This window comes from Hydra vulgaris, chromosome 07 (genome assembly GCF_038396675.1).
Source record: "Hydra vulgaris chromosome 07, alternate assembly HydraT2T_AEP".
Classification (NCBI taxonomy): domain Eukaryota; kingdom Metazoa; phylum Cnidaria; class Hydrozoa; order Anthoathecata; family Hydridae; genus Hydra; species Hydra vulgaris.
Window position 1 is genome coordinate 31,190,001 of NC_088926.1, and position 21,765 is coordinate 31,211,765.

Consider the following 21,765-nt stretch of genomic DNA (forward strand, 5'->3'; position numbering starts at 1 on the left):
AGAATGAATGAGCAACGGAAACAGTATATAGTTGATGGCAAAATGTCAAACAACATTTCGCCCCTGAGGACCAGTTTGGTTTTTGGCGGCATGCTATACATTATTCCTACACACATTATTCCGGCATGCCATTCATACAAATATATTATTCCTACGCACATTATTCCTACATGCTATACAAATAAATACATTACAATGTATTACATATTTCAGAAAAAAGTAATCAAGCAAGAGAACAACATCGATGCCAATGTGTATTAAATTACACATTTTTAACACATACCTTTTAATTATTTTTGAACTTCACAATTATTTGCTGGCAGGAAATTTATAACGCACCTTCACTGGAATGATGCTCAAACACGAATGAACTGAACACTCATAAATGTTATTGTTGTTGTGCTCTGTCACAAAATGTCAGTAATGATGTTTTAGCGATGTTTTTTTTTAAATAAATACGTTGTTGACTTAAAAGCAACAACACTTTGTCGCTTTTTTCTCTCACTAAATTCGTTTGTTTTTTTTTACACATATTCTTATTTTTTAGGATGAATTTCTGTTGAAAAAAATAAAATAAAGATCAATTTTACCGAAAAAATTGCAATTTTTCTCGAAAATATAGATAAAAAATAGTTAAAATATGCATGAAACCCCCTCTGGCGGTGGTCATAGGTAACAATCAAAATCAGAAATGAATTTCTCTACCCCAAAAACCCCCCATATACACATAAAAAAGATAATATAACGATGAATAAAAAATCGAATTTTGAATCAAAATGATGTTATAGGGAAAAAATCATTTTTTGAAAAATGGGAGACTCGAAAATCGAGATAGACCTATGGTTCTTTCACCAAAGTTGCTTAGAATTGTCCATAGAATCATCCTAGGGAGCGGCTCTAATCGACAAAAAATTTGGCCCTAATATGTATATATGTATATGTATATATATATATATATATATATATACATATATACATATATATATATATATATATATATATATATATATATATATACACACACTTATTTTCAGAACTTCTCAGCACAAAATGTAAAAATACTTTTAAAAATATAACAATTTTTAAAGTTTATCTAAAAACATTTTATTATTTAAATTCATGACTTGTTTGACTATATATAGTCATTATCAGTTAAAATATATTTGTCAAAAGCGGTATAAAGTATAGTATATAATTGTACAAACGAACATAATATAAGCCATAAAATTGATAACAAACTTCCTATATATACAAAAATAACTATTAAAAATCATTTAACAAATGTCAAATATGTAAAAAAAGAACCAGTAAATTATTTTAAATGGTAGCCATTTTAACATGATTTACTTGTTACAGGTTTTTCCCATCCTATATTAATACTTTCTTTATTTTTAATTCAATTTTGTTATTGGCACAATCCTTAGTCAAAAAGCAAACAAATCAAAAAATGTTTTTCTTTTGAGTGAAGAAAATATAAATAGGGTATAAAAACTCTTTTATAAATATGAGAGTATCCCTTCTGTAGTGTTCAATCATTTGTGTCTTTAAGTGGCAAGACATTTTGTCAATATAATAGGCAAAACAAATTTGTAAGACGAATGGTTTAAAATCTACAGGAAGGTGATCTTTAGATGAAAAAAAGTTAGGCACTTCAACACTTACACAAGTTAGATACTTTGATATAAACTGAAAAGTTTACTGAGGTAAACAAAATAATCATACTTCACATGGGTAATAATTAAAAAAGACAAACATCACAATCTAAACTTTTTTTATTAAACTCCAAAAATAGATGTATATTTCACTAAAATTACATTTCAATGAAGTATTTGACAAGAGTCCCCTTTCAATAACATCTTTACATAGATTACATTTCAAGTAAGCAACTTGCAAAAGATCTCACAAGGTGTTACATTAGAAAAACAGTGAGTACCTGATTCTGATGCATATTCTCCCTAAAACCAAAGACCTGTTGAAATTTTTATTTGTAGAGTTTGAAAAAGTCATTGCTAGCTATATCGTGCTTAACCTGATCATTAATCAAACCATGTATGCGCTTCATAACAATACAAGCTTCTATATAACAAGCTTGCTTGCAAACAAAACAAGCATGCAAAAACTGGTATCCTGGTAGAGGCAAGGCGACTTATTTGCCTAAAACTGCTGCACTATGATTCTCTCTTTTGCTTCAACAGTCAAATACTACTTGAAAAAAGTAGCGCTTTTATCGCGAAAATGCTAACACATGTCTTGTTTGCTTCAACTTCTTAACACTAACAAAGTGAATACCAATCAAGTCAGTTACCAAGTCGGTTACCGACTTACAATGTCTCTTAACAACTGGTAATCTTCGCTTTGTTAGCTCAGATATTTTACCAATATAAAAGAGTTCAAATAGCGAGTTTGTTTGGTCTTCAGATGGTAATGAAACATCATAACTACCTTTATTTAAGTTGTGGATTTTTTCAATTCTCCAAGATGGGTGCATATTATGTTTGAGAATTTTAAAAAGATTGTTAATATCAAAACGAAGACCAGTATAGTAAGGATAGTATTGTTAATTTTGAAAGTTCTATCAATAAAACACTTATTTTATATGAAAACGAAGTAAAGCTGAAAAAGTTGGTGTATGATCCAGTATAGGTTTTTTTACGAAAAACTGTTGTAATTTTTGAACTGTTTGACTTACATAGAGTTATGTCCAAAAATATATTTTTGAGTTTTCTTTCTTTTTCATGGTAAAAGATATTGAAGAATAAAAATGCGTGGTTTTCAGGGGAAAGCAGCAAAAATGTCATGTACATAACAATTGTAAAACAATTGTTTTACTCATATGACTTGACTCATTTTTCTTCAAAGTTACCCATAAACAAATTAGCAAGTACAGGTGCTAATGGAGAACCAATAACAATGTCACCAATTTGGTCATAAACCTGGTCTTTAAACAATGTTTAAATCATCTAGCTCATATTTGAAAAATCCAAAAAATATTTTGAAAAAAAGTCCAGAATTTAAAAATCCAGAATTTATTTCGGAATTTTTTAAGCTTTTAAGCTGATAGTTTTCTCAATTTTTTTGAAACTTTTTTTATGAGAATAATTTAATAAGTTAAAAAATATTTGTTTTTTAATTCAAAAATATATTTAATTATATAAATTTATAATTACAAAAACTATTTGGATATCCCAAAAAACTAAAGATAGGAAGAAACATCTGGAATTCCGGATATATCCAGAAAAAGATAATCCCTGTTTAAAGTGAAAATGCGTTTAGGCTGTTGCGAAAACAAAGAGTTTTTTTAAATTACTTTTGTTAATTTTAAGATTTGTACTGTTTTTTATGATAACATCGGCAACAATATCTATTGTTTTTTGTAATGGAATGTTTACGTATAAGCTTGTGATATCGAAAGATACAAAAAAACTGTTAAATAAGTTACCTTCGTTAACTTCTTTAACAAAGGTGAAAGAATCTTTAGAAAGAACAAAATTCAGATGGTATTAATGGAGAAAATAAATTTTAAAGAAATCTAGCCAAATGATAGTTATAAGTGCTAATAGATGATACGATAGGTTGGAAACATATATCGTGATCAGAAGACCTTAATTTATGCATTTTCAGAAGACCGCAAATGCAAGCAGGATAAAAACCAAAAAAAAATTCAAATCATCAAAAAAACCTTGACTTTTGAGTTTCCTTAAGAAGTTTTGAAGTAGCATTTCCCTATTAATAGTGACACCGTTTTTTTTAAGTGTTTAAATTTAGTTGGATCATTAATAATATTGTCATAAACCTTTCTATCCAATATAACAACACTATTTCCTTAATCTGGTTTTAAAATGACAATAAACATCTGGTTTTAAAATATCATGTCTTTTTAAAGTTTCCTTAGATGGTCAGTATTTATATATATATATATATATATATATATATATATATATATATATATATATATATATATATATATATATATATATATATATATATATATATATATATATATATATACAAATTGGCAAGATAAGATAGTTTTGCTTTTAGTTTACCAGAAGTGTCATTTTTAAATTATTCAGAAGAAATCGATTAATGAGTTCAAACTAAAAGCTAAAAGAAAAAAGTTAGCAGGCAAACCAAAACCAACAAATGAAATTATGCATACAAGTTGCAATACTTTTAGAAATCTGTTTGATTTGTTTATCTTGACCTACAATTTATATTTTTTAAGTAATAATTATTTTTTATGATATTAAGTACATTAAATATAAATGTCTATTTTTGTATTAATGTGATTTATGTAGCTGTAATTAGTTTAAATAAACAGAAAAGATTTGTGAAAAATGTGCTAAATTTTGAAACATTTTACATTTCGCAAAACAGTTTTCCTTATTTTTCTTAAAAGTAAAAACTTTAAGTCGCCAAACTTAAAAATGACTCTAAGTCATCTTATTTTCATATAAACAGCAAATCAAACTCACTTAAAAAAGACCCCGTGCACAATTCATCTTATTTCTATGAAAATAGCACATCAGACTATTCAGATTGGATGGAATTAAAGAAACTCTTAAAATTATCTTTGAGTAAGTACATAAGATCAAAGAGAATTTACAAGTACTACGATTACATCAAGGACTGGTTTTTTTATTCAATGCAGTCTTGATGTATGATGAAATGTAGAAAAACAAAATTATTGTCAGGGTTGTTTTGATTGAAAATCCTAAAAAATTTCAAAAATTTTTCTTTTAGTGAATTTTTACTTGGAGCTCCATCTGTTAATATTGCAACATTTTGTGCAGTATTTTAGTTATTTGAATCTTTTCCACTATCAGAGTAAAACTTATAGCTTATAATTACTAAAACAAAGAAGAACTTCTATTACTCTTATATACTTATATTAAATCGTATTATTAGCCACTACTGTCCGTTTTGGCATTGATATCACTAATAATAACTATTAAGTATTATATTATATTATTACTAAAATTTTACATAAAATTATATTATTATGAGCAAAGGTAATTCTGCTTATTTTATATATAAGAAAAAAACTAAAAATTGAAAAAGTTATATGTTTTGTTAGAATCTTTTAAATAATTTATAATTCTTACCCTTTTGTAGAAGAAATTTCGAAACTCCAAATTTCCCATACAATGCAGCACAATGCAAAGCTGTTCCCATATCACACTAAAATTAAAAACAGCACAAATACAAAAATGGTAGCTGTCAAAACTGTTTTAAATATTAAACTTTAATAAATTTACAGTAGCATTCACTGGCATTCCATTTGAAAGAAGCAACTCTACAACTTTTTCATGTCCATTTCTGGCAGCAAAATGCAAAGGACTATGTTTATGTATTGCATCAAAAAATACTGTACGGTCATAAAGTAAGATTAATTGAACCTATTGGAAAAACATAAAAAAATTATACAACATGTAAAAAGAAATTTCAAGAATAAATTAAAGAATTGATTAAACAAATTTTATTAAATTACTGATTATTTATGAAAATATTATTTTTAATTTAGTTATAAAAGTTTGCATTATACTGTTTTATATATATATATTAATACTGACTTGTATTGTCCATAAATTATTGGAGACAATAAAACAGGGACAATGCAATACTAAAAAAATATACTTATTAGATTTTCAAAATGCTTAAATCATAAAAACTCCAAATAAAAACCATGGTGAAATAAAATGAACATTAGATTATTGTTTGGCATGTCTTCGTCAAGCCAACTTTGCAAATAGACTACATTATTTTCATAGTTTTGATTTTTCTTCTATTTACACATATATTAAAATAAATTATCAAAACAAGACTTACTGTAGAAAATCTACCATACATTGCTGCAAGGTCAAGAGCTGATTCTTCTTTTGCATTTCTTAAATGTAAGTCAGCATGGCACTAACCAAAAATTTTGAAAAAATAATAAACATTAAATATATAAAAATTTAAATACATAAAGTTCTTTTATTTGATTGTAACTTCAAGAAATTTATTTCAGGTTACTAATTTAAAGTTCAATTAATTTAAATTCAAGTTATTTACAAACTAAAATTTTAAAATTGAAATGTTGTAAGAAAAAAATTGATTCTCTAAGTGGTCCTTGAATCTTAGTTTGTAAAACCTATGTATGAATATAAAATCCAAAATATAAAAAGATCAAAAATCCAAAAAGAATTTAAAGACAAATCTTAGTATAAATGCACTTTATTACCAGATTTTGACTTTTGAGAGATCAAAACCTAGTTTTTAATTAAGCTCAATAAAAAATGTAGCGACCAAATAAAAAGCAAATAGATTTATTCATTTTTATTATCTAGATTCTATTACAAGATTCTGTTAGGAATAAAAAAAATTAAGAAAGTTATTAGATGATAGAACGGAAAACAGCTCCTGAGCAAAATTTTACCTAACAAAGAAGAAGTAGGTCATCAGCCCTTACTCAGTTGCTGACAAAATTGTTCATTATTGTTTCCATTAGATAATACCTCAGCATTAGAGACATAATGGTTATTGAAACAAAATTAAACTAAGTTATTCCCTTAAGCAGTTTACTATTTTGAAATTAAATATTTATCAAAAGAAAGAACAAGATAAATGAATATCCAGCTGTTCACTTCATTCATACGGTCACTGGAACAGTAAACTTATTTTGTTGTTTAATGGCTAATTTATTCAAAGTCTATTGGTAAAAATACGTAGTATATAGATCTTAAAAAACTTTTATTACGTACAATTTCACAGGAAAGAAAGTAGAACTTGTTGCCATTTTTGCAAGTGAGTCATCTGAAAAATCAAATTACAAAGGATTCCTACAATCCATAAATGTTACTGGTTTAGTCCAGATTGACCATCAGGTATTAGAGACTGTGGAGGCTAGTTGATGAATCAATTGCTCCTTGATTTGACACAACAACTAGTAATACTGGCTGGAAGGTGGGATGTGTTGCTTTAATCAAAATAGAAATTGATAAGGAAATTTTGTAGATTGCTTATTGGCATCAAACTTAGTCACTTGGCACATTAAACATGTCAAGGAAGCAGTTAATGGAACAATGGTCTAACAATTTTGCCTAAAATTATTAATTCCAATAACTGCTTGACAATTGTTTGCCTTTGTGGAGAATTACAGGATAGAAAGAAATCGGACGCTTATCGTTGTGTAAGATTCATGCACAAGAGCTATAGGTCTTTAAATACATAACATTAGATCACATATACTTGTGTTTAGACCAGGACTAATGCAAACCTATAATCTTAAAAGAATGGCAGATTTCATTGCACTGTTTCAAGCCAATCTGAATTTTCATTATTGAATTAATTATCAATCACCAGTACATCACAGATATGCAGTGGTATTGCAAATTTGTCAGTACAGCAGCAGACATGTTTTTAATTGGTATTTAACTCAACATTTAGTCGTGTTCCTTCTGTTTGATCTGCAGCAATCAAATGAGCAGCAGCCTGCAAATTGTTACTGTTACTGGATGAGACAAGATGAAGTAAATAGAGCAAGATAATGGTTGACATATATAATATACTTTGTATACTTCAATTTAAACTTTAAAATATAAAATCTATAGGGTCTAAAATTTAAAACACGAAGCCTATAAACTTCAAGGGGTCAAGACAACTTATTTATTTGAGCTTTTTGAAAAAAATTAAATACGATGAATTTTAATGTTTAAATGTATTTTTATAATAAAGTATTTTATGAAAATATTTATAACTTTACTTATATTTAAAAGTTACATTGAAATTAATTTAAATTGTATTTACAAAATTTACAAGCTGCTAAATAAACTAACATTAATTGCTAAATAAAGATATTTATAGTGACCTAAACACTTAATCGTTTCAATTTGCAATTGTTTATTATGTTTGGTTTTTAGATAAGTATATAAAGATTTTTTTTTGGTTATACATATATTTTTTATTCTTAAAATTGATAACAAACATCAACTGTCAGCTTAAAAACAACAAAACACAAGTTTAAAAATAACTGGTACTAATTGGTTAAGTTACCCAATCTGCAAATACTTAAAAAAAGATTACCTCTAAAAGAACTTTAACAACTTTAGTATGACCATATTGTGATGCCACATGTAGTGCTGTATCACCAGCTAAATTCTGCAACAACAAATAAAATACATTACTACAATAAATCTGCTTGGAAAACACATGAACAAATCTTGTTTTAATTTGCTTTTAAACAAAATCATACTAAATAAGGCTGCAAGCAACAACTATTAATCAGAACTTAAAACTAAAAGTTAATAAATGTTAAAAAAATCAAATGCTTTGAGCTAAATAAAAGAGTACATTAACTTTAATTTTAATTTATTTAGTGACACTCTAATAATTTAAATAAGCAGCATTACAAAAATGAAAAAGCTAGCTTATATATATATATATATATATATATATATATATATATATATATATATATATATATATATATATATATATATATATACACAATATATATCCTTTATTATAGAGATAAAGTTTCTATTTAAAACCAGGTTTAAGTAGTTAACAGATTCTAAGGGCGCAAAAACTTCAGTATAGATCAATTTATAAAAAGTTTTGAATAAAAGAGTTATTTATATTATTATTTTAATTTTTTATTTGTTAAAGGTACAACATTGATTATATGCTTGAATTTAGTTTTTTTATTTTCATATAAAATAAAAATAAACTTTTACAACTTTTAACAAGAAGTAATAAGCATGTTAACATTGCAACTTTTGGAGTAAATTTTACAACAACATGCAAATAATTTATTTGAAAAAAAAAGAATTGTATCAAATATCCTGTTAGATTTGTACATAATAACAATTCTAAACTTTTTGATTTAACTTCAAATAATTAGTTTACTTAGTAAACTGTTCACTTTAGAGGTAACATTATCAGGAAGATAACCAAATAGAAAAGAAATAGAGACCAAGAATGGAACCTTGTGGTACCCCAGAAGTTAATAGAAATGAAATGTTTTCCATTAAGAATAACCTTAATACAGCAGTTAGAAAAGAATGATTCAATAATTTAAAAAATTTTCACATACACACTATATGAAGTGAGCTTATGGTGAAGACCAACATGCTAGACTTTATCAAAAGTCTTAGATATGTCAAATATAATAGGTCTTGCCTCACTGCTTCGGTCTAACAAGTTAACAAGTCAGCAGAATTAAAGAGGATTAAAAATGTGTATAAAAATTGTTTGATATACTTAATAAAAAAGTAATAAACTGTTTGATTATCTCATCTTTAATATTACCAAAAACCATTTTCCCAAACAATCAAAACCTTTTTTAAAAAAAGTTTTTTTATTGTTAAGGAAGTTTTTATTTAATTTAGAAAAATAGTTTTCTTGGCTATTCCTAAAATTAGTTTTTTTTCAATTTAACTTTTTTTGTATAAACCTTTTTCTAAAACAAATTTGAAACCAATTGTTTTTAAATTATCTAACTTTGTCTGTAGCATGTATTCACCTCCTTAAAAATAGTGAGCCGTGAGCTTTCATCACATTTATTTAGGAATGATAATTCATTTTATTTTAAAACAAAATCTCCTTTTATTTCCACATTTTTTCAGTGATGTTCCTAGAAACATTCTCACTGAAAAAATATTTAGCAGTAAATGAATTTTCACAATTTTTATTTTTTTCATTGAAAGAATATGGTTTTATTCGTTTTTAAAAAAAAATATATAAATATTTTTTATTGTGTTGGTAAAAATCATTATCTATATTTTAAATCTTTTTACACATTTGAACTTGCATTTAAAATAAAACAAGCAAAACTTAATTAAAGTTTGCGAAAAAATTTATTTAACACCTGTTAGAACTATATGTTGAATGTGTTGCTGTAATAAGCTTTAGAATTTTGTAGTTTCTTATAATAGCTTATTTTATAAGAAACTATAAAATAAGCTTTTATGTTTAAATTTAATTTAAACTATGTTTAAAAGCCACAAATAAAAACAACTTATAATCAAATTCACAAAATTTTAAACTTATGATTACATATAAAAGATAAAAAATGGCATACAAATAGTTATTTTTAATAAAACTTATAATAAATGAAAACATTCTAAAAAAGTCTTAAGTTGATTTCCTTATATAAAGTAATATTCAAAATTTTCATTTTTTACTTTTTTAAACTTAATTAAATTTTGAATTATTTTCTTTTTTTGTTTTGCAATAATTTTCATCTGTTGAGAAAACAAAAAAAAAACAAAAAAAGTCAGATCATTCAAAGGATGTAACAACATACCGGTTCATTTACACTGGCTCTTGAAGGTCCTCTGGTAATAAGTAGTGATGCAACTTCATCATGTCCATTAAAAGCAGCAAGATGTAAAGGAAAACTTCCTAAAAAAGCTAAACATTTTAGATTTTTATAAATTCTATAGCACCAATGTTCAAGGAAAAAAACTAGACAAATAAAGGTTTTTTAACATGAAAGTAACATTTACAGCAAAAAGATGCAACTACTAACTTTTGGTTGATGTTCTAAGTAATCAAAAAAAATTTTTGTCTAGAGTATCAGTTGTGTCATCAGCAAATGAGCTACTTTAGAGGTAAGACTATCTGGAAAATCATCAATGTAGATAAATAATAACACAGAACCAAGGATGGAACTTTGTGGCATCTCAAAAGTTACTTGAAACTCCCCAAGACCAAGAAGGCCACTACAGACAAAGAGGCTGCTTAATTGCGGTATTAACCCTCTTTAAACTCTATAACTCTGAAATACAAACATTGAAAAAAGCTGCTACGTGAAGAAACAAGTTGAGTGGGCATAACCAGGGACGTGGTGGAGATTGAACTTGGAACCTCTTGTTTATGAAGCTCTACCACTACACCACTACTGCATTTATATTTATATTATATAGTTGTCTACTTATATTTATATTTATATTATATAGTTGTCTACTTATTTTTATATTTATATTATATAGTTTTTATTTAATTTATATTATACGTTTATTTATATTCATATTATATTCCATCAAGAACTACATTAATACTGTAGTTAGGAAGAAATATTTCAATAAAATTTTACCTAGATACACCATATAAAGCAAGTTTATGGAGAAGACCAGTATCAGACTTTATCAAAAGCCTTTAATGTCAAAAATAATAGCATTGTCTCACTTGCCCCATTTTTCTATTATAATGGTTAACAAGTCAGCAGTAATATAAAAGAATCTGTATTGATTGTCAACAAGTAAGTTATTAGACTATAAATATTAGAAGTTTGTTAATTAAAGACTATGCTAAAAAAAAACCACAAATGTCATCTACAACAGGTCCTCCTGGGATGACAGGAAGACTTGTTGTTTGGGATGACAAGAAGAGCGTTATCATAAGATTTAAGAGATGAGTTAGAGGAGGAGTCCTTGCAAATATTTCTGCCTTATTTTCGGGAATGGTAATAAAATCATGAATGGAATGTTAGAATTGCCTTTTAATAATAAATTTTTTTTAGCAATGTCATTAATGTCTTTAACATCAATGACATTGCTAAAATTTTCTAAAAAATTTTCATCATTGATGTTAAAGATTTTCTAAAATCCATTAAAACCTCTAAAATAAAAAATCAAGATTTAGTTAAATAAGGATAATGAACCTTAGTATCAGACAATACGTATTTGCATTGATTTCTTGTAATAATAAAAAAACATTTGTTTTCCAAAGTGGAATTAAAAATACAAAGCCTTCCTAAATCCAGGAAATTTTCAAGAAGATGTAGATTTTGGCAGAAGGATAAAAGACATCAGACCCAAGGACCATCATGTGAAAAATGACAAAAAGAGGGTAGTAGTAAGTAGTAATATGTTAATCTGATGTAGAATATGAAAAAGATTCGAGCAAGATCATAGAATAGTCTGAACTACCTAATGAAAAACAAGAAAAAAACTGAGCGCAAGCAAGGGTTAGAAACGTAAAAACAAGCACCAAAAAGTAAACTACCTGAGTAAGAGATTGAGAAAAACAAAAATTTTGAGCTTTAATCCAAGTAGTGCACCAATTTATAGAGCCAAGTCATACAGTGTGATGAGCAATCTAGTCACCAAAACATCAATGGCTGATATAAAGTGTAATCTAGGAAAGAAAAACAATGATAAACAACAAAAAGAAAAGTGATTGAGTGAAGAGGTGCTTAGCAAACCTAACTTCACAACAAATAGGTGAACTGATACATAAATATATGCCCAGGCCAAGCATGTGACTATTAGGGTCTTTGCGAATCAAAGGATATTAACCCAATTTAAATTAGTATTAATTAACAAAAAGCAAAAAGTTCTGGTAAAATTTGCAAGAGGATAAAATTCAAAGATAAAAAGTTAATTTGGAAAATCACAAATATTTGTAAAAAGTTTTTGTTCAATATTTTTAGATATTTTATTCATGTTTTAAACTAATAGATAATTTTGACTAATCATAGATAGTGTATGACACTCTAAGTAATAAATTATGCATTTGCCTCAGTTGTCTCAGTTGCCTCATTCCTCCTCAACCTAAGTTGTTACAAAGAGCTCCTTATGTGGCCTTCACAATGCAAATCAAAAGCACTAACAAAAGTATCATTCTTGCACATAACACTGTGAAGTCAGTGTGGAACCAGCAACTCTGAGAGCTAACACAGTATTTTATACCTCACTTCAATCTCAGAACCATTAAACTGAGTTTTAGAGCTGAATATATATTATTAGGGTGGTCAAAACAGTTTAAAATGATTCATAAAAAGAATTGGGAAAAAATAATTCTGATAAAATTTTTTTGTATAAATGCTTACTTTTATTTTTAGTTTTAAAATTACATTTTTAATGTATGCGTATATATATACATAATGTATGTATATATATATATATATACATATATATATATATACATATATATATATATATATATATATATATATATATATATATATATATATATATATATATATATATATATATATATATATATATATATATATATATATATATATAATGTATGTATATATATATACATATTGTTTTAAAACATCAAGAAATACAGTTTCTCTGAATACAAATAATATTATTATATAAGAAATTTTCGCTGGGTTATGGATACCAGCATCATCAGCTTGAAAAATATCTACAATAGTTTTAATTGTTATAGTTTATATAAAATTGTTACTATTGACGTCAGCAGTTGAATGGCTTCTTTTGATTTTTAAGTTTTAAAAATGGCATCCAAAACATAGTTTTGACATATGGCCTTCATCAAGATTAATTCAAGATTAATATGTCAAAACTATGTTTTGGACGCCATTTTTAAAATTTAAAAATCAAAAGAAGCCATTCAACCGCTGACGCCAATAGTAACAATTTTATATAAACTATAACGATTAAAAATTATTGTAATATTTTACAAGCTGATGATGCTGGTATCCATAACCCAGCAAAAATTTCTTATACAATAATATTGTTTGTATTGAGAGAAACTGTGTTTCTATGTTTTAAAATAATATATAATATACTCTCATACAAGATGTCATCTTTCAAATATATATACATATATATATATATATATATATATATATATATATATATATATATATATATATATATATATATATATATATGAATATATATATATATATATATGTATGTATAATATATATATATATATATATATATATATATATATATATATATATATATATATATATATATATATATATATATATATATATATATATATATATATATATATATCAGTTGCGTAGCGAAGGGCCCACAGCCGCAGGGAGACCCAGAGTTATTAGGGACCCAAAGCGACTAAGGAAAATTTTTAAAAAATAACGTCAGTATAAAAAGTGTCAGTATAAAAAATAACATCCATATCAACATTTTACACTTTGTACTATTATTATGAAGTTAATAATCTTGACTAGTTCTTTGAATAGTGAGCAACTTTTTATTTAAATAATCTACAAATATTAAAATTAACTCCACTAATTTATAAAATATTATACAATTTTCAAATTTGTAAATTATGAAGTCGTAACAGTTTAATGCAAAGTATGATAATTAAGCAACTTAAATAATTAAGCTATTTTAGTAAAACAATAACTTGCTTACATGCTTTAAAAAAAAAATAATTGCCTTTTTTTAAAAACAAAAACAAAAAAAGCTTTACTCTAGGCTGCTAAAATTTGTAAAATAGTTTTTTAAATAGTTATAGTATTTTTATATTAGAGTAGATTTAAAATAGTGTTTTTAAAAAATTCAGTTTTTTTAAATAATAACTTGATAAATAGCATTTGACTAATAGCTAGCTGTTCAACTGTTTGACTATTTTTGTGACTATTATGTTTGAGTATTTCAATTTAGTTGCCAGCTTTTCTGTTGTTGTTTTTTTATGTTTTGTAATTTAAGTTTTTATGATTATTATTATTATTATATTTTAAATGTCTTTTTATTTATAAAAAAAATTGTTTATTATGTTGTTTATACACGTTATTAATGTTCTTGTCATGCTTTAACTTCAAACACAATACAACTAAACAAAAATTAGAAATAAAATGGTAGATGAAAGTGCCAATACAACCGATACTTAAGATTTATCTGAAGATACCAACTAGTATTTCTTTTCAATATAAAAAGGAAGATGAAATAAGCTTTCATTACATCCTACATAGATATGTAGATGTAAAAAAAGTTTTATCTAAAATTATTAAACAATAAAAAAGCAGCAATAGCACAAACGACCGGTTTAAGAAATAAAATGGATTATTTAGATTTCCTTTGCATTTTGGTGTCAATTATTGAAGTATTAGTGTCATTAAATATTGTTTTGAAATTATTGCAATCTAAAAATATGGATTTAGATAAAGTTTGTTCATTACTAGAAACTGGAATAAAAGAAATAAAATCACTGCATAATAATTTTGATAATATTCTTGCAAAAGCAAAAGCTCTTGCTATAAAGTGGAATATAGTTTCAACTTTTACAATATACTAAACGAACAAATAACTTTTTGATGACAGTTGTGTAGATTTTCGTTTTGGAACATTGAACATCAATTTAAAATTGATGCATTTAACAGTTATAGATATAGATATAAATCAGATAGGTTCTCGATTTACATCCCTAAAAAAAGTAAATAGCTATTTTTCATTTTTAAATCCCAAAAATACAGTAATATTCTGACTAAATATTTAAACATGCCATAAATTTGCAAAACAAATAATCAATTTTTTGTCGCTATGCTACTGATATATATATATATATATATATATATATATATATATATATATATATATATATATATATATATATATATATATATATATATATATATATATATATATATATATATATCAGTAACATATATATATATATATATATATATATATATATATATATATATATATATATATATATATATATATATATATATATATATATAATGTTCAAGCTAAGTATATACCAGCATTATCAGGTATGTTTGCAGAAGCATCATTGTGAAGCAAAAAACAGACAACATCCCTAACAGAAAAATTTAAATTAAGAATGAAATTAAACAAGAAATAATTTAATAAATAAAATTTTTGACATAAAAGCATTTGTAAAATAATTACTACAGCATTCATTAATAAAATCAAAAATAATAAATTTAAAAAAATGTCAATTATTAATGACTTGTAACCAGTTTATATTCTTTCTTTTCTTTTTTACTGATTAAGATGATGACTTTTTACTACTGATTGACATGCTTAAATCCAGTTACAAAATAATGTTAATAGTGTAATTGACATGTTTAAATCCAGTTGCAAAGTAATGTTAATAGTGTAAATCTGTTGAGCATTATACAAAATGATCATATCAAACTAAAATAGGGATAGAAAAGTACATACATTGACTGGCTGGTTCGGATTTGCAGATATCTAGAAATCGAGAAAAAGATTTATTACAGTAAAAAATATATTTCCATATTTTTCTTCTTGTCTTTTTCTAAAAAATTGAATCAATCAAAAGTTTAGTTCTGTAGAAGTGTACACACAATGTTCAATAGGTGTTGAAGAAAATTTATTGCCATCAGATATATTTGTTCCAGGATCAGTTTCCACTACTCAGTCAAAAAAGAAAGGTGCCACAGAAATAAGCCAGTTTTAATTAGAATTTATATGCTCAGTTTTGTAGCAAAGTGCCAGTAGCTGAAGCCACAGATTTAGTTTTATTCCTACAAGATCATAAGAGATGCTTCGTTATAGGCATTCAGATGCTACCTTGTTGGTCTTTTTGATTCACAAACAAACTTCTTTTTCAAATCAATCTGAAGCAACTCAATGGACATGTTGAGATGATTCAGATTGTGTGAATTTATTCATTTGTAACTTCTATAACTGATGTTTTTTTTGTAAAGCTCTACTATTAAATAGTTTAAACACATAAACTAATTCTCCATACACAGAGTGTTTTAAAAGTTACTGTTTACTAAACTATTATGAATATGTACAATAGAATATACAAAATAATATATAAATAGTATGAATATGTACAATGGAGTATAACGGGCTCACTGCGGATTGTTATAAAAATCTTAAAAGTGGAGATTCCTTTGTAATTAATAATACTCTACATCTCTGATATTTTTATAATCTTACTTTTGTCCATTTAATGCAGCTAAATGAAGAGCAGTATACCCAGAATCATCTCTCCAATTGATGTTTGGACCTTTAAACAGTCTAAAATTCAATGAAAAAAAAAATTGAAAAACAAATAACTAAAAACCACTAAAAATAAAAAAATTAAATCCTAATGAAATTTTCTGTTTTGCACACCTTTTTTTTACCCTTTATGATCATTTTATTTAACATTTTTTTAACTTTATGGGTGTCTAATCTGACAATTTTTTTTTGATTTTTGTCTTAAAAATTTTGAAATTTACTATTATATTTGTTATTATTTGTTAATTAAATATATATTACTATTGCTATTATTATTATTATTATTATTATTATTATTATTATTATTATTATTATTATTATTATTTAATTGTTAGTATATTTTATATATTCTCAAAAATAATAAAAAGCATTTTAACCCCTAAACAGAGACACCCATGAATTGTGATACACCCAGAAATACCTAACTGTAAGCGTAGGAGTAACAAAAAACATAAATACCTAACTGTAAGCATAGGAGTAACAAAAAACATAAATACCTAACTGTAAGCGTAGGAGTAACAAAAAACATAAATACCTAACTGTAACCATAGGAGTAACAAAAAACATAAATACCTAACTGTAAGCATAGGAGTAACAAAAAACATAAATACCTAACTGTAACCATAGGAGTAACAAAAACATAATATGGAAATGTAACGAATAGGGAGAACAAAAACATAAATACCTAACTGTAAGCGTAGGAGTAACAAAAAACATAATATGAACTGTAAGCGTAGGAGTAACAAAAAACATAAATACCTAACTGTAAGCGTAGGAGTAACAAAAAACATAAATACCTAACTGTAAGCGTAGGAGTAACAAAAAACATAAATACCTAACTGTAACCATAGGAGTAACAAAAAACATAAATACCTAACTGTAACCATAGGAGTAACAAAAAACATAAATACCTAACTGTAACCAGTTATAGGAGTAATAGTCACTAAATTATAGGAGTAATAGGTACCTAACTGTAAGCGTAAGAGTAGCAAAAAACATAAAGATTGAGTTTAAGAAATGTTTATTTAAACCAAAAATTTAATATAAAGAAAACCTTAAAAAATATGTTATAATATAAACTTTAAATCATTTTTACTTTATTACATAAGATATCAAAAATTAATAGAAATTAATAGATAGTTAATTAGAAAACATTCACATGTAGTCATATTATACATCTAACCATATGTTTTTGAGTTCAGGAAATCCATTTCTGACATCGAAATTGAAGTTTCTGAGGCTTATTTTCCTACTAATATGGTGTGCTAGCAAACAATGGCAGAATTTGAATTTTTTGGATGTTTTAAATTTCTGTCACATTCAACTTTGAAACTTAAGTATGTTTACAATTATGTCAAATGATGGTAGTGAAAAATAAATTGCAGTATTGAAGCCTGGGAGCAAAAATATCCTAAAATATTGGTCACATACCATGAAAGTGAGGGCAATATGTTATTAAAATAAAAACTATTTTAATATCTCACACTAAATTTAAATTAATAAAAAGAATTTAAATTTTCTTTAATAATCTTTTTAGATTTCAAAAGTTGTAAAAAGGTTTCCACCCTCCTTAAAATGAAAAGGTTGTTATTTTTAAATGGTCTTAATAAATTTTTAATTCTAAAAGATTATTCCATAAAATTAAAGTCTGCCAATGAAGTTAAACTTAGTATAAAATAGTAAAAAAATAAGTTCATTAACTCATCACCTTGACCTTTGGAGTTATAGGCAAAATTTTGGAGGTATTTGATTCCCAGGTCTAATCACCAGAATTTTTTTCTGCAAAACATTCGACATAAGCATAAACATACTTAAGTTTGAAGTTTGCACAGTGTGTAAAAAGTGTAACATCTTCAACACCAACACTTCAATTTCTTGAAGTTCAATTTCCATTTCAAAGTTATTAAAAGACTGGTTTCCTTTTGCAACTTTATATACAGTTCGAAAAATGCAGTTAAATGCAGTTCAAAAAATGATTGCTATTACAATTTTCTCACGCATTAAAGATTTTAAAATATTTTTTGACAGACTCTATTTTTTAGCTTCTTCTACCATCTTTAATGCGGCTAGATGTCCAGCAGATTCTTTATGATCAAATATTTTCTTATGTAATGAACTTAACTGTTGCTTTCTATCTTCACCATAGTAAGAAACTTCATAAATGAACCATTCTTTAGATAATTTCACTCCCATCTTGGTTTCTACGCCAAGTGTTTTCAGTTTTTGGCAGGTAGCTAACTCAGTTTTTTGGTCAAAAACAAAACCACTCATTTTGGAACGAAACTCTGTTCTTTGCTCTGAGGTCGAGCAACTTGGCCAGCTAAAATTGATGTTATTGTCTGCAGAAGGTAAATCTGACATAATTTTATTTTCTTGTTTCCTTTGCATTTAATTTAATTTTTTTCTGAACAGGGGAGTCCACCAAGAAGAAACTGATAATTGTTTTCATAATTAGTTTTGCGTTATTTTGTTTAATTGATATTTTTATATCACTATTTAAATATATAAATTGGGTTATAACTTTCAATTTAAAACGCTAATAACAGGAAAATCATCAACAATATAATAAAAAACTACTGTTGCAAATAGCATAACGTTTGTGTTTTAAAAATAGATCTTTTTTAAGTAGCGTAAGGCATTGTGAGATTAATATTTGGACAAATATTGCACAGAAACAATAGAATTTTTTAAAAAATTTCATAAAAACTTGTATAGTTGTGAGATTAATAATCAGAAAAACCAACAATTTGGCGTCATAAAATGAACGTTATTAAGAAAAGAAGAAAATAAATTAAATTCTTTTCGAGCAAATTTTGAAACGCAACGCTGTAATGCTTTCAAATCTGTAAAAAATGTTTATATTTAAAAACAAATTAATTTCATTATATAATAATACGAGGAAAAAAATGTTTGTAAAAAAATTACATTAAAAAAAAAAAAGGTGCCGGAACACACCTTTTTTTTTTATATATATGTAGTTTTTTTGCCGGTTTGTTCTAGGAGAAATTGCACTGTATTTGCCGGTTTGTTCTAGGAAAAAATGCACTGTAAATATATATATATATATATATATATATATATATATATATATATATATATATATATATATATATATATATATATATATATATATATATATATATATATATATATATATATATATATATATATATATATATATATATATATATATATATATATATATATATATATATATATATATATATATATATATATATATATATATATATATATACTTTATGGATGACATTTTCTTTGATTATAAATTGCAAAAAGCATTCCTTACCTAGATAACATTATTTTCTGCAGGTCTAACCAAGAGGATCATAGCAGAAACCTTAAACCTTTCAATACTATCTTTATTGATTTTTTTGAAAATCGTTTTTCAATCAGTTTTTTAATTTATTTTCTTAAACCTTTTGTTGTAAGTTCTCCAAGCTTTACTTTCTTGCATATATTGTTTTCTCACTATGATTATTAGATCCTAATTGTTCAAAATTTTTTAACTTTCTTGCATATATTGTTTTCTCACTATTATTATTAGATCTTAATTGTTCAAAATTTAGTAACTTAAGCAAAAATATCCTTTATTGATTTTTTTCTTTCCAATTTCAGCCATTAAACAACTTAAGGACCTTTAACTACTAAATAACTAGCAGTAGCAAACCCAAATATTCTCTTCAAAATTAAAGCTGGCGCTTCTTATTTTACAATTATCAAAATAATAAGTCAACAAAGGAGATTATTGCACTTTCTTCACAACTCTATAAAAAATAGAAAGCCATCAATCTGTCATTGACCAAAAGATAAAGTATATTTTCATGTTAATAGTGATGTCATAAATAGAGAAACTTTAAAATTCCATATCTTTACTTTGAAATTCCATATCTTTACAGATCAAAAGTACTTCATTCAGAGCTGGAACATATATCTCAGTAGATGCACTTTTATAATGCTTTTCTATAAATACCTTAGTACACTACACAACGAAATGTGAAATGTAAAGCTACATGGCAATCACAACTCCCATATATAAAAAAATACTTTAGGCTATTAGTAAAACACCATCAGGTCAACTTATTTTCTCTAAAAGACCTTGGGAAAAACTTGCTATGGATTTTGTTCTGCAAGACTGCAAACAAACTCTTTCTTGTCATGGTAGATGAATGTTTTAAATGCTCACTTGTAGAACTAGTTACTTTGCTTAAAACCATACTATTGATGCTTAATACATATAACTATATCTATATTCAATACTAGAATTTTTATAAATTTTTTTTATTTATTTATTACTTTGTTTTTAAAGAATAAAACTTTAAAACATTATTGTTATGCTCAACATTTTTTTCGTATTGCCTAAAATTAATTTATTTGTTTTCTGTATGTGTGTGTATATATATATATATATATATATATATATATATATATATATATATATATATATATATATATATATATATATATATATATATATATATATATATATATATATATATATATATATATATATATATATATATATATATATATATATATATATATATATATATATATATATATATATATATATATATATATATATATATATATATATATATATATATATATATATATATATATATATATCCTTCATATTTTTACCCGAATACTTTTGACTTTTGAGTTAATAATGCCTCTAATTTTCCTAAATTTCCAGTTTGTGCTGCTTGAAGTATTTCATGCTCTTTTCCCATCACATAAAGTTTTCTTGATTAACTCTTTTTCATAGTTGGGATTTTACTTTATAAGAAAATGTTATAAATCTGTTCTAAATGTAATTGTTGTTTTCTTGATATTTCGAAATATTACGCTCACTTCAAAAGTTAAGCGCGAGAATTGACTTTAATTAAAGCATAACTTTTTAAATTTTTTGTAATTTTGTTTAAGCATCTGAAAAAATTGTCTTTAATTTTAAATGCATAATTTTTTTGAAATTTTTTATTTTGTCTGAGTATTTGTTGATGTTTTTTTTCAAAAA

General features: G+C 25.2%; 1 protein-coding gene across 1 annotated transcript; it reads right to left on the minus strand.

The window, feature by feature from the left end:
• Positions 1-2,843: 2,843 nt before the first annotated feature.
• On the minus strand, positions 2,844-21,622 carry LOC136082696 (ankyrin repeat and sterile alpha motif domain-containing protein 1B-like). Its single transcript, XM_065802116.1, has 9 exons — positions 21,390-21,622; positions 16,665-16,745; positions 15,488-15,546; positions 10,289-10,386; positions 8,065-8,139; positions 5,830-5,910; positions 5,259-5,399; positions 5,106-5,181; positions 2,844-2,938 (listed from the first exon to the last, which is right to left on the minus strand). Exons 1-9 carry the CDS (start codon positions 21,479-21,481, stop codon positions 2,844-2,846), a joined length of 798 nt encoding a protein of 265 aa, XP_065658188.1. The 5' UTR covers positions 21,482-21,622.
• Positions 21,623-21,765: the final 143 nt, after the last annotated feature.